The 20,050-nt window shown below is 32.5% G+C and overlaps 1 protein-coding gene across 1 annotated transcript in view; it reads right to left on the bottom strand.

Annotated features, from left to right (window-relative positions):
- Positions 1-19,120, bottom strand: part of chst11 (carbohydrate (chondroitin 4) sulfotransferase 11) — an 86,377-nt gene extending 67,257 nt beyond the window's left edge. The window contains exon 1 of the mRNA XM_061913958.1: positions 18,858-19,120. Coding sequence (XP_061769942.1) covers positions 18,858-18,981 — 124 coding nt within the window. The 5' untranslated portion in view covers positions 18,982-19,120. The remainder of the gene's footprint in view (positions 1-18,857) is intronic.
- Positions 19,121-20,050: the final 930 nt, after the last annotated feature.

The raw sequence follows: 20,050 nt of genomic DNA, 5'->3' as shown, positions 1-20,050 counted from the left end.
AATGTGAGTATAAATGTGAGTATAACGTATAAGTGTGTATAAATATGAGTATAAATGTGTGTATAAATGTTAGTATAAATGTATAAATGTGAGTATAAATGTATAAATGTGAGTATAAATGTATTTGTGTGTAAAAATGTGAGTATTAATGTGTGTAAAAATGTGAGTATAAATGTGAGTATAAACGTATAAGTGTGTATAAATGTGAGTATAAATGTATGTATAAATGTGAGTATAAGTGTATAAATGTGAGTATAAATGTAAGTATATATGTGAATATAAATGTGAGTATAAATGTAAGTATATATGTGAATATAAATGTATAAATGTGAGTATAAATGTGAGCATAAATGTATAATTGTGAGTATAAATGTATGAGAGAATAAATTTATAAATGCGAGCATAAATGTACTGTATACATGTGAGTATAAATGTATAATTGTGAGTATAAATCTATAAATGCGAGTATAAATGTTAGCATAAATGTAAACATGTGAGCATAAATGTACAAATGTGAGTATAAATGTATAAATGTGAGTATAAATGTGACAATAAATGTATGAATATGAGTATAAATGGGAGTATAAATGTATATATTTGAGTATAAATGTGAATATAAATGTATAAATGTGAGTATAAATGAGCATAAATGTATAAATGTGAGCATAAATGTGAGTATAAATGTGAGTATAAATGTGAATATAAATGTATAAATGTGATTATAAATGTATAAATGTGTGTATAAATGTAAACGTGAGTATGAGTATAAATGTATGAATGTGAGTATAAATGTGTAAATGTGAGTATAAATGTATAAATGTGAGTATAAATGTATAAATGAGATTATAAATGTGAGCATAAATGTATAAATGTGAGTATAAATGTATAAATGTGAGCATAAATGTATAAATGTGAGTATAAATGTATAAATGTGAGCATAAATGTGAGTATAAATGTATAAATGTGAGTATAAATGTGAGTATAAATGAGAGTATAAATGAGAGTATAAATGTGAGTATAAATGTATAAATGTGAGTATAAAAGTGAGGTTAAATGTATAAATGTGAGTATAAATATATAAATGTGAGTATAAATGTGAGTACAAATGTATAAATGTGAGTATAAATGTGAGCACAAATGTATAAATGTGTGTATAAATGTATAAATCTGAGCATAAATGTATAAATGTGAGTATAAATGTATAAATGTGAGTATAAATGTATAAATGAGAGTATAAATGTGAGCATAAATGTATAAATGTGAGTATAAATGTATAAATGTGAGTATATATGTATAAATGTGAGCATAAATGTGAGTATAAATGTATAAATGAGAGTATAAATGTATAAATGTGAGTATAAATGAGAGTATAAATGTATAAATGTGAGTATAAATGTGAGCATAAATATATAAATGTGAGTATAAATGTGAGCACAGATGTATAAATGGGAGTATAAATGTGAGTATAAATGTATAAATGTGTGTATAAATGTATAAATATGAGTATAAATGAGAGTATAAATGTGAGCACAGATGTATAAATGGGAGTATAAATGTGAGTATAAATGTATAAATGTGTGTATAAATGTATAAATGTGAGTATAAATGAGAGTATAAATGTGAGCATAAATGTATAAATGTGAGTATAAATGTATAAATGTGAGTATAAATGTGAGTATAAATGTATAAATGAGAGTATAAATGTGAATATAAATGTATAAATGTGAGTATAAATGTATAAATGAGAGTATAAATGTAAGCATAAATGTATAAATGTGAGTATAAATGTATAAATGAGAGTATAAATGTGAGCATAAATGTATAAATGTGAGTATAAAGGTATAAATGTAAGTATAAATGTATGAATGTGAATATAAATGTATTAATGTGTGTATAAATGTGAGTATAAATGTATAAATGTGAGTATGAATGTGAGTATAAATGTATTAGTGTGTAAAAATGTGAGTATAAATGTGAGTATAACGTATAAGTGTGTATAAATATGAGTATAAATGTGTGTATAAATGTGAGTATAAATGTATAAATGTGAGTATAAATGTATAAATGTGAGTATAAATGTATAAATGTATTTGTGTGTAAAAATGTGAGTATAAATGTGAGTATAAATGTATTGTGTGTAAAAATGTGAGTATAAATGTGAGTGTAAACGTATAAGTGTGTATAAATGTGAGTATAAATGTGAGTATAAATGTAAGTATATATGTGAATATAAATGTATAAATGTGAGTATAAATGTGATCATAAATGTATAATTGTGAGTATAAATGTATAAATGAGAGAATAAATGTATAAATGAGAGCATAAATGTACTGTATACATGTGAGTATAAATGTATAATTGTGAGTATAAATCTATAAATGCGAGTATAAATGTGAGCATAAATGTATACATGTGAGCATAAATGTACAAATGTGAGTATAAATGTATAAATGTAAGTATAAATGTGACTATAAATGTATAAATATGAGTATAAATGTGACTATAAACGTGAGGATAAATCTATAAATGTGAGTATAAATGTGAATATAAATGTATAAATGTGAGCATAAATGTATAAATGTGAGCATAAATGTGAGTATAAATGTATAAATGTGAGTATAAATGTGAATATAAATGTATAAATGTGAGTATAAATGTATAAATGTGTGTATAAATGTAAACGTGAGCATGAGTATAAATGTATGAATGTGAGTATCAATTTATAAATGAGAGTATAAATGTGAGTATAAATGAGAGTATAAATGAGAGTATAAATGTATAAATGTGAGTATAAATGAGAGTATAAATGTGAGTATAAATGTATAAATGTGAGTATAAATGTGAGCATAAATGTATAAATGTATAAATGTGAGTATAAATGTGAGTATAAATGTATAAATGTGAGTATAAATGTGAGCATAAATGTATAAATGTGTGTATAAATGTATAAATCTGAGCATAAATGTATAAATGTGGGTATAAATGTATAAATGTGAGTATAAATGTATAAATGAGAGTATAAATGTGAGCATAAATGTATAAATGTGAGCATAAATGTGAGTATAAATGTATAAATGAGAGTATAAATGTGAATATAAATGTATAAATGTGAGTATAAATGAGAGTATAAATGTATAAATGTGAGTATAAATGTGAGCATAAATATATAAATGTGAGTATAAATGTGAGCACAAATGTATAAATGTGAGTATAAATGTGAGTATAAATGTATTAATGTGTGTATAAATGTATAAATGTGAGTATAAATGAGAGTATAAATGTGAGCATAAATGTGAGCATAAATGTGAGCATAAATGTATAAATGTGAGTATAAATGTATGAATGTGAGTATAAATGTATAAATGTGAGCATAAATGTGAGTATAAATGTATAAATGAGAGTATAAATGTGAATATAAATGTATAAATGTGAGTATAAATGTGTAAATGAGAGTATAAATGTGAGCATAAATGTATAAATGTGAGTATAAATGTATAAATGTGAGTATAAATGTATAAATGAGAGTATAAATGTGAGCATAAATGTATAAATGTGAGTATAAAGGTATAAATGTAAGTATAAATGTATGAATGTGAATATAAATGTATTAATGTGTATAAATGTGACTATAAATGTATAAATGTGAGTATAAATGTATTAGTGTGTAAAAATGTGAGTATAAATGTGAGTATAACGTATAAGTGTGTATAAATATGAGTATAAATGTGAGTATAAATGTGAGTATGAATGTATAAATGTGAGTATAAATGTATAAATGTGAGTACAAATGTATAAATGTATTTGTGTGTAAAAATGTGAGTATAAATGTGAGTATAAATGTATTAATGTGTGTAAAAATGTGAGTATAAATGTGAGTGTAAACGTATAAGTGTGTATAAATGTGAGTATAAATGTGAGTATAAATGTAAGTATATATGTGAATATAAATGTATAAATGTGAGTATAAATGTGAGCATAAATGTATAATTGTGAGTATAAATGTATAAATGAGAGAATAAATGTATAAATGAGAGCATAAATGTATACATGTGAGCATAAATGTACAAATGTGAGTATAAATGTATAAATGTAAGTATAAATGTGACTATAAATGTATAAATATGAGTATAAATGTGACTATAAACGTGAAGATAAATCTATAAATGTGAGTATAAATGTGAATATAAATGTATAAATGTGAGTATAAATGTGAGCATAAATGTATAAATGTGAGCATAAATGTGAGTATAAATGTATAAATGTGAGTATAAATGTGAATATAAATGTATAAATGTGAGTATAAATGTATAAATGGGTGTATAAATGTAAACGTGAGTATGAGTATAAATGTATGAATGTGAGTATAAATGTATAAATGAGAGTATAAATGTGAGCATAAATGTATAAATGTGAGTATAAATGTATAAATGTGAGTATAAATGTATAAATGTGAGCATAAATGTATAAATGTGAGTATAAATGTGAGTATAAATGTGAGTATAAATGTATAAATGAGTATAAATGTGAATATAAATGTATAAATGTGAGTATAAATGTATAAATGTGAGTATAAATGTATAAATGTGAGGTTAAATGTATAAATGTGAGGTTAAATGTATAAATGTGAGTATAAATGTGAGCATAAATATATAAATGTGAGTATAAATGTGAGCATAAATATATAAATGTGAGTACAAATGTGAGTACAAATGTATAAATGTGAGTATAAATGTGAGTATAAATGTAAGCATAAATGTATAAATGTGTGTATAAATGTATAAATGTGAGCATAAATGTATAAATGTGAGTATAAATGTAAAAATGAGAGTATAAATGTATAAATGAGAGTATAAATGTGAGCATAAATGTATAAATGTGAGTATAAATGTATAAATGTGAGCATAGAGTATAAATGTGAGTATGAATGAGTATAAATGAGAGTATAAATGTATAAATGAGAGTATAAATGTGAGTATAAATGTGAGCATAAATGTATAAATGTGAGCATAAATGTATAAATGTGAGTATAAATGAGAGTATAAATGTATAAATGAGAGTATAAATGAGAGCATAAATGTATAAATGTGGGTATACATGTATAAATGTGAGCATAAATGAGTATAAATGTGAATATAAATGTATAAATGTGAGTATAAATGAGAGTATAAATGCATAAATGTGAGTATAAATGTATAAATGTGAGTATAAATGTATAAATGTGAGCATAAATGTGTAAATGTGAGCATAAATGTATAAATGTGAGTATAAATGTATAAATGTGAGTATAAATGAGAGTATAAATGTGAATATAAATGTATAAATGTGAGTATAAATGTATAAATGTGAGTATAAATGTGAGGTTAAATGTATAAATGTGAGTATAAATGTGAGCATAAATATATAAATGTGAGTATAAATGTGAGTATAAATGTATAAATGTGAGTATAAATGTGAATATAAATGTATAAATGTGAGTATAAATGTGAGCGTAAATATATAAATGTGAGTATAAATGTGAGTACAAATGTATAAATGTGAGTATAAATGTGAGCATAAATGTATGAATGTGTGTATAAATGTATAAATGTGAGCATAAATGTATAAATGTGAGTATAAATGTATAAAAGAGTATAAATGTATAAATGAGAGTATAAATGTGAGCATAAATGTATAAATGTGAGTATAAATGTGAGCATAAATTTGAGTATAAATGTGAGTATAAATGTATGAATGAGAGTATAAATGAGAGTATAAATGTATAAATGTGAGTATTAATGTGAGGTTAAATGTATAAATGTGAGTATAAATGTATAAATGTGAGTATAAATGTGAGTACAAATGTATAAATGTGAATATAAATGTGAGTATAAATGTGAGCATAAATGTATAAATGTGTGCATAAATGTATAAATGTGAGTATAAATGTATAAATGTGAGTATAAATGTATAAATGTGAGCATAAATGAGTATAAATGTGAGTATAAATGTATAAATGAGAGTATAAATGTAAATATAAATGTATAAATGTGAGTATAAATGAGAGTATAAATGTATAAATGTGAGTATAAATGTGAGGTTAAATGTATAAATGTGAGTATAAATGTGAGCATACGTATATAAATGTGAGTATAAATGTGAGTACAAATGTATAAATGTGAGTATAAATGTGAGCATAAATGTATAAATGTGTGTATAAATGTATAAATGTGAGTATAAATGTATAAATGTGTGTCATTCAGGAAGGGTGCCGTCTAAACGCTGACTCAGCTCCTACAGGTGCTGACAAGGTCGATATTCAGTCAGAATTGACTTGACAACCGCTGTGAGAAAATGTCTTCCACTGAAAAGATTCATCTGTACATCTCATCTTTTTGGCGGCCTTGCGACGCGAGCCAAGGACCCTGACCACAACTTCTGTCTCCCGCACACTTGCCAGAGGTCAGGGCGAGTCGCACATCTGCGGCCATGTTTTGGTTCAGTGCTGCACATTCGTGGCTCATAATAGAAATGCAAACACCCGTCAAAACTGTTTCTTTACCATAGGGCGGGTCATTGGTGGGCTGTCAAACATACAGTATCTATTTCTCTGCTGTGTTTCAATATCAATATCAAACAGAGTTTAAGTCATAGAAAAGTTTCTTAAGCACAAAAATTATGACTAAAGTGGTGAAGCTGTAGTTTCATTATTAACATATTTATTATTAGTTGCATAATAGTATTTATTTTCTAATCAGCCTGACATAAGCCTAAGGTTTGAGTGTTCAACAAATAATCACTTTTGTGATTAAAACATGATTTCATGTCATTTCTCCAAACTTTATGTCGGTTAGATATAATTATTGAATATGACGTGAGATGACTAATTCAGTGAAAATATTAGAGTGTGCCAGACCCTTCTGTAGTGGAAATGTTGGGCCCCAAGGTCCAAAAGGTTAAGAAACTAAGAACACTGCTGACTTGACTTCAAAATAAAGTGCTATCAAAAGGGCTATAAATTTAAGATATTACTCGTGTGATTAATCGCCTAATTCGCCTTCAAAATAAAACGCTTGCCAAATTGTGATGTAAATTAATGACTGTGTATTCAATAAAAAGGTACTGTGGAGGGAGGGCGTGGTCTGCGGGCCTGCCGCGGAGCGGGGTGTGTAAGGACCGGCCTCGACGCACAGCTGGAAGGTGATTGGATTACCCAGCTGGGATTGATCATCCAATCACCTGCCATGCTTGTTAGCAGCAGCCAAGATCTGTGAGGCAGAAGAAAAAAAGGCAGTAGTCCCGGGCCCGAGGGCCCAGCAGCCTGCGTCGGCCCGGACTACTGACTTTCTTAAACTTTTTTTTAAGGATTGTGAATGAATCTTCATCCAAACGGAATTATGTGAGCGTACCCTCGGTCGGCATCCCAGCGAGAATGGAAATATTACAGTGTTTGTTTTATTATGGTTACTTTGTATGTTTAGCACCTTCTTAAATATGTCCTTAGGTATGTCCTAAAATATGTCCTTAGTCCTTAAATATGTCCTTAGATATGTCCTTAAATAAATGTCCTTAGATATTTCCTTAAATATGTCCTAAGATATATCCTTAAATATGTCCTTAGATGTGTCCTTAATATTTCCTTAGATATGTCCTAAGATATTTCCTTAGACATGTCTTAAAATATGTCCTTAGACATGTCCTAAAATATGTCCTTAGACATGTCCTTAGATATTACCTTTAGATATGTCCTAAGATATGACCTTAAATATGTCTTAAGATATATCCTTAAATATGTTCTTAGATATGTCCTTGATATGTCCTCACACGTCCTTAATATTTCCTTAGACATGTCCTAAAAGATGTCCTTAGATATGTCCTAACATATGACCTTAAATATATGTCCTTAGATATGTCCTTAATTATGTCCTAAAATATGTCCTAAGATACATCCTTAAATATGTCCTAAGATATATCCTTAAATATGTCCTTAGACATGTCCTTAATATTTCCTCAGACATGTCCTAAAATATGTCCTTAGATATTACCTTTAGATATGTCCTAAGATACATCTTTAAATATGTCCTAAGATATATCCTTAAATATGTCCTAAGATATATCCTTAAATATGTCCTAAGATATGTCCTTAGACATGTCCTTAATATTTCCTCAGACATTTCCTAAAATATGTCCTTAGATATTACCTTTAGATATGTCCTAAGATACATCTTTAAATATGTCCTAAGATATATCCTTAAATATGTCCTAATATATATCCTTAAATATGTCCTAAGATATATCCTTAAATATGTCCTTAGACATGTCCTTAGGTATGTCCTTAGACATTTCCTAAAATGTCCTTAGATATGTCCTAAGATATAACCTTAAATATATGTCCTTAAATATGTCCTAAGATATATCCTTAAATATGTCCTAAGATATATCCTTAAATATGTCCTAAGATATGACCTAAGATATATCCTTAGACATGTCCTAAAATATGTCATTAAAAGTGCATCAGTTTAGCATTGACTTCTAAAATGTATTGCTCATCCTCTTTGTATTCGGGCTCAAAAATATCAGGTTCTGGATCATAATTTGTCCCAAAGTAATCGTTGTTGACTCTCCCAAAGTCTGCTTGATTAGCATTGTTGTTGATGGGGAAGGGATCTGTGCTTCCTCCTCTACGGCACGTGATTATCTCTCAAAAGGTCTCAGGAATCGCAGATTGATACTATTTTGATCATATCTTTTTATCTGCAAACTTTGGAAGTTGTTTGGTGTCAGAAATCAGATATAAATGATAATAGCTTTAATGTAAAGAAAAATTGCATCTCCACTCTACTGCTACTCGGAATCGTCAAGTTCTCTAAAAGGATTCAATCTTTAAATCCAAACCTTGTCTCTTTTTCGCTGCTAAAGTAGGGTTTCTACGTCTTGGTTGTCAGGTACCGATAACTGTTGTGTTGGCGGCAGTGCGGCCGTCGCACTCAGGTGACGACGCTGCAACCAAGCAACCCAGGTGAGGAATTTGGAGTTTCTTGTAGAAATTCCACGCTGGAATCTGTCATTCTTTCCCACACTCTCATCCTTTTCTCTCGTCCTTTGTTCCCTAACTCATGGCGGACTCACTCCCTCCGTGCGCTGGCATGAAACTCAGCAGACTCTGCAGCATCAGCACAAGCACAAACACACACACACACACACACACACACAGACACACATACACTCCGAAAAAAACCCGGAGGCATTTGAGAAGAAAAAGCAAACAACTTCCTCAGCGGCCACAAAAAGGAGCGAGAGAGAGCAGTCAGACTTTAAAGGACAAAAGCTGACAAGCTGCAGGACCCAAACTAAAGGTGACAGGACAATTTTATTGTCCATTTCTCCAAATCCCGCCTATGCCGTCAGTGTTTTGTTTGTTTTGCGACACACTTCCCTGAAACTGAGTCGAAGTTGTGCGTGCAGAGCGATGTCGTACATGAGATGGACGTTCATGCAAATATAACACTTTGACTTTTATTTCAGACTCTTCAAAAAGCAGAACACAGTTGGGGATTTCTTGAATAGAAAACACTGAAATATGCACACACTGTATTTTTGTCATATTATGATTTATTTTTCTACATGTAAAAGACTTAAATATGTCCTTTGATATGTCAAATATGTTCTTAGATATGTCTTTAAATACATCCTTAGATATGTCCTTAGATATATCCTAAAATATGTCCTTAGAGATGTCTTTAGATATGTTCTTAGATATGTCCTAAATTATGTCCTTAGATATTTCCTTAAATGTTTCCTTAAATATGTATTTAGATAAGTCCTTAAATATGTTCTTAGATAGGTCCTTAAATACGTCCTTAGATATTTCCTTAAACGTTTTCGTAAATATGTCTTTATATAAGTCCTTAAATTTGTTCTTAGATATGTCCTTAAATATGTTCTTAGATATGTCTTTAAATACATCCTTAGATATGTCCTTAGATGTATCCTAAAATATGTCCTCAGAGATGTCTTTACATATGTTCTTAGATAGGTCCTAAAACATGTCCTTAGATATGTCCTCAATTATGTCCTTAGACATTTCCTTAAATATGTCTTTAGATAAGTCCTTAAATATGTTCTTAGATATTTCCTTAAATGTTTTCTTAAATGTGTCTTTATATAAGTCCTTAAATATGTTCTTAGATATGTCTTTAAATAGGTCCTTAAATCTGTCCTTAGATATGTCCTAAAATGTCCTTAGAGATGTCTTTAGATATTTCCTTAAATGTTTCCTTAAATATGTCTTTAGATATGTCCTAAGATGTCCTTAAATATGTCCTTAGATGTATCCTCAGGTATATCCTAAAAAATGTCCTTAGAGATGTCTTTAGATATGTTCTTAGATATTTCCTTAAATATGTCCTAGATATGTCCTAAGATGTCCTTAAATATGTCCTTAGATATGTCTTTAATTATGTCCTTAGATATATCCTAAAATATGTCCTCAGAGATGTCTTTACATATGTTCTTAGATAGGTCCTAAAACATGTCCTTAATTATGTCCTTAGACATTTCCTTAAATGTTTCCTTAAATATGTCTTTATATAAGTCCTTAAATATGGTCTTAGATATTTCCTTAAATGTTTTCTTAAATGTGTCTTTAGATAAGTCCTTAAATATGTTCTTAGATATGTCTTCAAATAGGTCCTTAAATATGTCCTAAAATGTCCTTAGAGATGTCTTTAGATATGTTTAGATAGTTCCTTAAATGTTTCTTTAAATATGTCTTTAGATATGTCCTAAGATGTCCTTAAATATGTCCTTAGATGTATCCTCAGGTATATCCTAAAATATGTCCTTAGAGATGTCTTTAGATATGTTCTTAGATGTTTCCTTAAATATGTCTTAGATATGTCCTAAGATGTCCTTAGATATGTCTTTAATTATGTCCTTAGATATATCCTAAAATATGTCCTTAGAGATGTCTTTAGATAAGTCCTTAAATATGTTCTTAGATATGTATTTAGATAGGACCTTAGATATGTTATTAGATGTGTCCTTAGAGATGTCTTTAGATATGTTCTTAGATATGTCCTAACACATGTCCTTACATATGTCTTTAATTATGCCCTTAGATATGTCCTTAGATATTTCCTTAAATGTTTCCTTAAATATGTATTTAGATATGTCCTAAAATATGTCCTAAAATATACCTTTAATTAGATATGTCCTTAATTATGTCCTTAGAGATGTCTTTAGATAAGTCCTTAAATATGTTCTTAGATTCGTCTTTAGATAGGTTCTTAAATATGTCCTTAGATATGTCTTAAAAGATGTCCTTAGAGATGTCTTTAGATATGTTCTTAGATATGTCCTAACACATGTCCATACATATGTCCTTAATTATGCCCTTAGATATGTCCTTAAATATTTCCTTAAATTTTTCCTTCAGTATGTGTTTAGATATGTCCTAAAATATGTCCTTAGATATGTCCTTATGTCTTTAGAGATGTCTTTAGATAAGTCCTTAAATATGTTCTTAGATTAGTCTTTAGATATGTCCTAAAATATGTCCTTAGAGATGTATTTAGATATGTTCTTAGATCTGTCCTAAAACATGTCCTTATATATGTCCTTAATTATGCCCTTAGATATGTCCTTAAATGTTTCCTTCAATATGTCTTTAAATATGTCCTAAAATACGTCCTTGGATATGTCCTTAAATATGTCTTTAATTACGTCCTTAATTATGTTCTTAAATATTCCCACTGATATGTCCTTAGATATGTCCTAAAATATAAACTCAAATATGTTTAGACCAGACCATGACTGTCTTTAGACCAACCCATGACCGTCTTTTGAATGACCCATGACTTTCTTTAGACCGGCCCATGACAGAATGTTCTTCAAAAAGCAGAACACAGTTGGGGATTTCTTGAATAGAACACTGAAATATGCGTATGTTGAAGCATAGTACGTCTCGACTATTTTATAGCCCTAATGCTCAATTAATAGTTTACCAAAGCCGTACTAAAACATTTTGACAGATTTTGTAATATTCTATTTTCTCAATGAAACAATTCCAGCATGAAAGCTAAATTTTTTTAAAATCTCAGTAAAATACAAATTGGTGACCCTCGCCCCATCCTTGTTTGTGAATTACTTAGCATTTCATGGAAGCTGCTTCTATACCCAATTATGGCACCCACCTGTTCCCAATTAGCTTGCACACCTGTGGGATGTTCCAAATAAGTGTTTGATGAGCATTCCTCAACTTTATCAGTATTTATTGCCACCTTTCCAACTTCTTTGTCACGTGTTGCTGGAATCAAATTCTAAAGTTAATGATTATTTGCAAAAAAAAAAAAAAAAGTTTATCAGTTTAAACATCAAATATGTTGTCTTGGTAGCATATTCAACTGAATATGGGTTGAAAATGATTTGCAAATCATTGTTGGCCCTGCGATGAGGTGGCGACTTGTCCAGGGTGTACCCTGCCTTCCGCCCGATTGTAGCTGAGATAGGCGCCAGCGCCCCCCGCGACCCCGAAAGGGAATAAGCGGTAGAAATGGATGGATGGATGTATTCCGTTTATATTTACATCTAACACAATTTCCCAACTCATATGGAAACGGGTTTGTAGATATATTGTAGATAAGATATAAAACATAATGTAGATATAATTTAGATGACATAATGTATATATAATGTAGATGAGATATAAAACAATGGTGATATAATGTAGTTGAGATATAAAGCATAATGTACATGTGATATAAATGCCATATGATTAACACAGAAGCCCATAAGTGTTAGTGAAATAAGAATCCACTACAAGTCTAATATTTTGTCAGTGTCTGGCACGCTAAACTTTTTTTGGCGAGAGGTCACGACCTCAGCGAGTCCTGGGAGAGAGGTGAGAGTTGACATTATTCCCAGCCCCCCTAAACATGCCATAACCATGGAGACGCTGCCAGGGACTTCATCTGAAACTGTAACAATGGTGCTGGCACTCAGGTGTCCCTTGGATGTGTTCTTTGTGTGTGTGTCTATGAATGTGTGTCTGTGTTTGCGTGAGTCTGTGTGTGTGTCTATGAATGTGTCTGTATGTAGGTGTGTGTGTGCATTAATGCGTGTGTCTATTTGTGTATGAATGTGTGTGTGTGTATTTATAAATGTGTGAGTGTGTGTGTCTGTATCTGTGTGTGTCTATGAATATGTCAGTGTAGGTGTGTGTTAGCATTAATGTGTGTGTGTTTGTCTGAGTTGTATGTGTCTGTGTGTATGAATGTGTGTGTATAAATGTGTGAGTGTGTGTATAAATGAATGTGTGTGTGTGTGTATAAATGTGTGTAGGAGTATGTATAAATGTGTGTGTGTATTTATAAATGTGTGAGTGTGTGTGTCTGTGTGTGTCTATGAATATGTCAGTGTAGGTGTGTGTTAGCATTAATGTGTGTGTGTTTGTCTGAGTTGTATGTGTCTGTGTGTATGAATGTGTGTGTATAAATGTGTGAGTGTGTGTATAAATGAATGTGTGTGTATAAATGTGTGTAGGAGTATGTATAAATGTGTGCGTGTGTGTGTGTCTGTGTCTATTAAGTATGTCTTTGTGTATGTGTGAAGGTGTGTGCGCGAATTAATGAGTGTGTGTGTGTGTGTGTTTGTATAAATGTGCGTGTCTATGAAAGTTTCTGTGTGTAGGTTAATGTGTGTATGTGTGTGTGTCTATTAATTATTTCTTTGTGTATGTGTGAAGTTGTGTGTGCGAATTAATGAGCGTGTGAGTGTGTTTGTATAAAATGGTGTCTGTGTGTGTCTATGAAAGTGTATGTGTGTAGGTGTGTGCATTAATGAGTGTATGTGTGTGTCTGTGTGTGTGTCTTAATTATTTCTTTCTGTACATTTGAAAGTGTGTGTGCAAATTAATGAGTGTGTGAGTATGTGTCTTTTTATAAATGTGTGTGTCTATGAAAGTGTCTGTGTGTAGGTGTGTGCATTAATGTGTTTATGTGTGTCTGTGTCTATGAATGTATAAATGTAAGTGTGTGCATACTGTAAATGTGTGTTTACATAAATGTGTGAACGTGTACATGTGTGTGAGAGTGTGTGTATGGGTGCATGTATAAATCTGTGAGTGTGTGTGTGTCTATGAATGTGTATGTGTGAAGTTGTGTAAGCGGATTAATGTGTGTGTATGTGTTTACTGTAAATGTGTGTATGTATATGAATGTGTGAGTGTATATGAACGTGGGTGTGCATATATACGTGTGTGTGTGTGTATGTATGTATAAAGGTGTGTGTGTGTATAAATGTGTGAGTGTATGTATAAATGTGTAAGTGTTTGTGTGAATATGTATAAATGTGTGTGTCTGTGTGTGTGTGACTATGTCTTTGTGTATGTGTGAAGGTGTGTGCGCGAATTAATGTGTGTGTGTGTTTGTATGAATGTGAGTGTGTGCGTGTATAAATGTGTGTGTCTATGTGTGTCTATGAAAGTGTACGTGTGCGAGTGTGTGTGTCTGTTGTCTGTGTCTTTGTGTGTATGACTGTGTGTGGGGGCCCTGCGATGAGGTGGCGACTTGTCCAGGGTGTACACCACCTTCCGCCCGATTGTAGCTGTGATAGGCACCAGCGACCCCAAAGGGAATAAGCGGTAGAAATGGATGGATGGATGAATGTGTGTGGGTGTATGTATAAATGTGTGAGTGTATACTGTAAATGTGTGTGTATATAAATGTGTGAGCGTGTATATTAATGTGAGAGTGTTATGTATAAATGTGTGAGTGTGTGTGTCTATGAATGTGACTGTGTGTATGTGTGAAGGTGTGTGCGCGCATTAGTGTATGTGTGTGTGTATGTCTGTGTTGTCAGTGTCTGAATGTGTGTGTGTGTATACTGTAAATGTGTGTGAGTGTGTATATAAAAGTGTGAGTGTATAAATATGTGAATGTGTATGAATATGTGTGTGTCTCTGTCTGTGTGTGTGTATACTGTAAATGTGTGTGTGTGTGTGTGTGTGTGAGTGTGTGTATGAATGTGTGTGTGTCTGTGTGTGTGTGAGTATACTGTATGTGTGATATGTGAGTGTGTATGAATATGTGTGTGTGTCTCTGTCTGGGTGTGTGTGTATACTGTAAATGTGTGTGTATATAAAAGTGTGATCCTGTATAAATGTGTGAGTGTGTTTATGAATGTGTGTGTGTGTCTGTCTCTGTGTGTGCGTGTGTGTCTATGAATGTGTGTTTGTGTCAGTGTTGTCTGTGTCTGTGTGTATGAATGTGTGTGAATGTGTGTGGGTGTACGTATGAATGTGTGAGAGAGTGTGTGTGTGACCATTGTGTGTGTGTGTCTGTGTTTGTGTCTATGTGTGAGTGTGTGAATAAATGCGTGCGTGTATGTATAAAAGTGTAAAGGTGTGTGTGTGTCTATGAATGTGTGTTTGTGTCAGTGTTGTCTGTGTCTGTGTATGAATGTGTGTGAATGTGTGTGGGTGTACGTATGAATGTGTGAGAGAGTGTGTGTGTGTGTGTGTGTGTGTGTGTTGTTTGTGTCTATGTGTGAGTGTGTGAATAAATGCGTGCGTGTATGTATAAAAGTGTAAAGGTGTGTGTGTGTGTGTGTGTATGCAATGGTGAGTGTGTGTGTGTGTATGGATAAATGCGTAAGTGGGTGTGAACGTGTATAAATGTGTGTGTGTATACATGGGTGAGTGTGCGTGTGTGTGTGTGTGTGTGTGTGTGTGTGTGTGTGTGTGTGTGTGTGTGTGTGTGTGTGTGTGTGTAAGATGATGCAATGGCCATTTGGAGCTGAGTCGGACAGCACAAAAAAGAGCAGCGAAATGAAAAAGGTACGATGCATGCAAAATGTGTTCCCCAGAAGAGAGACGAGGTCTCACTCCTGACAATATTTCACCGCTTCTCATCAGCGTGAGCGTGTTTTTGGCAGAGATAGTGCGAGTCCGACACAATTCAGCCGAGCATGGATCCTAAAACGTGTAGAGGGAGCACATTGAGACTCCTCACTAACACGTACCAATTATGGCACATCCATATTTCCCAACACGAAAATCTCTCCTTAATTGCTCCCACATCAATTAATTTCAACAACACAAAAATCATTGATTATCAATCCAATATTTTCACAGCCAGAGCATGAAGACCCGTTTTACTTCCTTTTAAGTACATTTAACATGATCAATGTGTTTTCTGAACATTATGAGAGCCATTTAGACACAATACAACACCCTAGAATTACCTTTACACTCTTACTTCGGGCACAACACACGGCATGCTAGCAGCGACCGGGCTACGATAGACTGACCATACCTCCTCTTTTCATCGGACATGTCCTCTTTTGCGGGGCTGTCCGGGTGGAGTTTCTTAAATGCCTCAAATGTCCGGCATTTAAAGTTAGGGTTGCGTGTATTTTCAATATACGTTCAGGGTTAAGAAGGGGTTAAAAACAAAACAAATTGTGCACGCAGCAGCATTTGTGAGGGAGGGGCAGAGACAGAGAAAGCGAGAGAGTTATGATAAACGCGCATAAGTCACCAGGCTCTGCTTTTTACCCATAGATTTATTAGATGCCCCGGAGACCGCAAGCTAATGTTTTAAAGGCCCATGGCACATTCTAAAAATACTATTAAAATAAACAAAAACGTAACAAGAGAAATAAAAAAAAGCTTAAAAGTTAAATGTAAATTAGAAAAAGTTGCAATGATGACTAATAAAACAAAGCTGTCTTATTTTTTTTCAAACTGTCTTTGCTCAAAACATAATATTGAATCAAAAGCAATGTTATTATGAATTATTGACCTGTCCAAGTTTCCCATTACTTCACATCAGATTTTGCAAATTTGGTGATTAAATAACCAAAAAGTTTATATTTTGTTGTTTTCTTACTGTACCGAAAATACACCGAACATTAACCTCTAAACCGAGGTAAATACAGAACCGAAATTTTTGTGTACGTTACACCCCTAGTATATATCACATATATATAATAATAATAATAATAATAATAATAATGGATTAGATTTATACCGCGCTTTTCTATTGTTAGATACTCAAAGCGCTCACAGAGAAGTGGGAACCCATCATTCATTCACACCTGGTGGTGGTAAGCTACATTTGTAGCCACAGCTGCCCCTGGGGTAGACTGACGGAAGCGTGGCTGCCAGTTTGCGCCTACGGCCCCTCCGATCACCACTAATCATTCATTCATCATTCATTCACCATGAATTGATTAACGTGGACCCCGACTTAAACAAGTTGAAAAACTTATTCGGGTGTTACCATTCAGTGGTCAATTGTACGGAATATGTACTGTACTGTGCAATCTACTAATAAAAGTATCAATCAATCAATCACCGGGGGCAAGGGTGAAGTGTCCTGCCCAAGGACACAACGGCAGCGATTTGGATGTCAATAGGTGGGAAGCGAACCTGCAACCCTCAGATTTTTGGCACAGCCAGTCTACCCACTACGCCATGCCGCCCCTAAATATACACACATACATACATACATACATACATACATACATATATATATATATATATATATATGTATCTCAAATATTTCCCCAAAAATTTGAAATGTGGACTCGTCCGACCACAGAACACTTTTCCACTTTGCATCAGTCCATCTTTGCATAGTAGAACTTTAACTTGCACTTACAGATGTAGCGACCAACTTCATATAGTGACAATGGTTTTCTGAAGTGTTCCTGAGCCCACGTGGTGATATCCTTTAGAGATTGATGTCGGTTTTTGATACAGTGCCGTCTGAGAGATCGAAGGTCACGGTCATTCAATGTTGGTTTCCGGCCACGCCGCTTACGTGGAGTGATTTCTCCAGATTCTCTGAACCTTTTTATGATATTGTGGACCGTAGATGTTGAAATCCCTAAATTTCTTGCAATTGCACTTTGAGAAACGTTGTTCTTAAAATGTTTTGACTATTTGCTCACGCAGTTGTGGACAAAGTGGTGTACCTCGCCCCATCCTTTCTCGTGAAAGACTGAGCATTTTTTGGGAAGCTGTTTTTGTACCCAATCATGGCACCCACCTGTTCCCAATTAGCCTGCACACCTGTGGGATGTTCCAAATAAGTGTTTGATGAGTATTCCTCAACTTTTAAGTATTTATATCCACCTTTCCTAACTCTCTTTGTCACGTGTTGCTGGAATCAAATTTTAAAATTAATGATTATTTGCAAAAAAAAAAAAAAAAAAATGTTTATCAGTTTGAACAGCAAATATGTTGTCTTTGTAGCATATTCAATTGAATATGGGTTGAAAATGATTCGCAAATCATTGTATTCTGTTTATATTTACACAATTTCCCAACTCATATGGAAACCGGGTATATATATATATATATATATATATATATATATATACATACATACATACATACATACACATAAACACATATATATGCACATACATTCATACAGTACATACATACATACATATAAATATATACACATATACAAATATATATACATAAATATATACACATACATACATACATATATATATACACACACACACATATATATATACACATACATACATACATACATACATACATAAAAATGTAAAGGCATCCCGTGATGTTGCAAACCGTTAAGTAACAAAAGTGTCAATATCAGAATTGATGTTGATATTAATGCAACAATTAATGGGATCGATAGAAAAGGAGCAGTGTCGCCGCCCTGCTCGTGTCAGGTCTTTGTCACATCTTTGAATGAACACAATCAGTGTCAACACGTGACGATGAAGTGTTGATTGACATGCATGACCAATAACAACAACAATGATATTAATTATCATTATAACAACAACAATAATAATAACAAAAAGAAGAAGAAAACGAAAATGAGCGGTCCTACCTGAGGCTGGTTGGAACATACTTTGGAAATAAAAGACGACGAGAAGAAAGGATCCCAAACACGTGGCCAGTAGCATCCGACAAATGGTGCTCATCTTGACGAGTCCGGCCAAAGTGGGTCTCATGGCGAGCAAAGGTTCCGCCGGGGTGCGGAGATGCTGCGGAGGCGCGGAGAAGACTGTCCACCGGCCGCCCGCCACTCAGCTGCACTCATCCGCCACGGAGCGTACCATCGGCGGCGGCGAGGGGGAGGTGCACCCCCGCCTCCTGCGACATGAGCGCGTCCGCACATGCGCACAAGTCCAAGACGCATCAGTTAAGTTTTTATCAACTCAAAATGTGACGTCACCTCCCTCCCTTGAGAACCCCGGATTAACGTCTTTGCTCACACCTGCGTCTTGACGTGTGGTTTTTAATTTGTCCTTAAATGGTTTTTAATGTCCTGAAATGTGTTATAATATGTCCTTAAATATCTCCTTAAGTATGTTCTTAGATATGTCCTTAAATATGTTCTTAAATATATTTTTAAATATTTCCTCAAATATGTCCTTAAATGTGTCTTTCAATATGTTCTTAAATATGTCCACAAATATGCCCTTATATATGTCCTTAGATATGTCCTTATTTATGTACTTAAATATGTCCTTGAAAATGTCCTAAAATATGTCCTTAGATATGTACTTAAATATGTCCTTTGATATGTCCTTAATAATCTTCTTTGATATGTCCTTAGATATGTACTTAAATATGTCCTTAAAAATGTCCTAAAATATGTCCTCAGATATGTACTTAAATATGTCCTTAAAAATGTCCTTAGATATGTCCTTTGATATGTCCTTAGATATGTGCTTAAATATGTCCTTAAAAATGTCCTAAAAAATGTCCTTAGATATGTACTTAAATGTGTCCTTAAAAATGTCCTTAGATATGTCCTTAGGTATGTCCTATATGTCCTTAAATATGTCCTTGAAAATGTCCTAAAATATGTCCTTAGATATGTACTTAAATATGTCCTCAAATATGTCCTTAAAAATGTCCTTAGATATGTCCTTTGATACGTCCTTAGATATGTACTTAAATATGTCCTTAAAAATGTCCTAAAATATGTCCTTAGATATGTATTTAAATATGTCCTTAAAAATGTCCTTATATATGTCCTTTGACATGTCCTTAGATATGTATTTAAATATGTCC

This window comes from Nerophis ophidion, linkage group LG10 (assembly GCF_033978795.1).
Source record: "Nerophis ophidion isolate RoL-2023_Sa linkage group LG10, RoL_Noph_v1.0, whole genome shotgun sequence".
Classification (NCBI taxonomy): Eukaryota; Metazoa; Chordata; class Actinopteri; order Syngnathiformes; family Syngnathidae; genus Nerophis; species Nerophis ophidion.
Note: the sequence above shows the minus strand (reverse complement) of the source record. Positions and strands in the feature narration are given on the sequence as shown.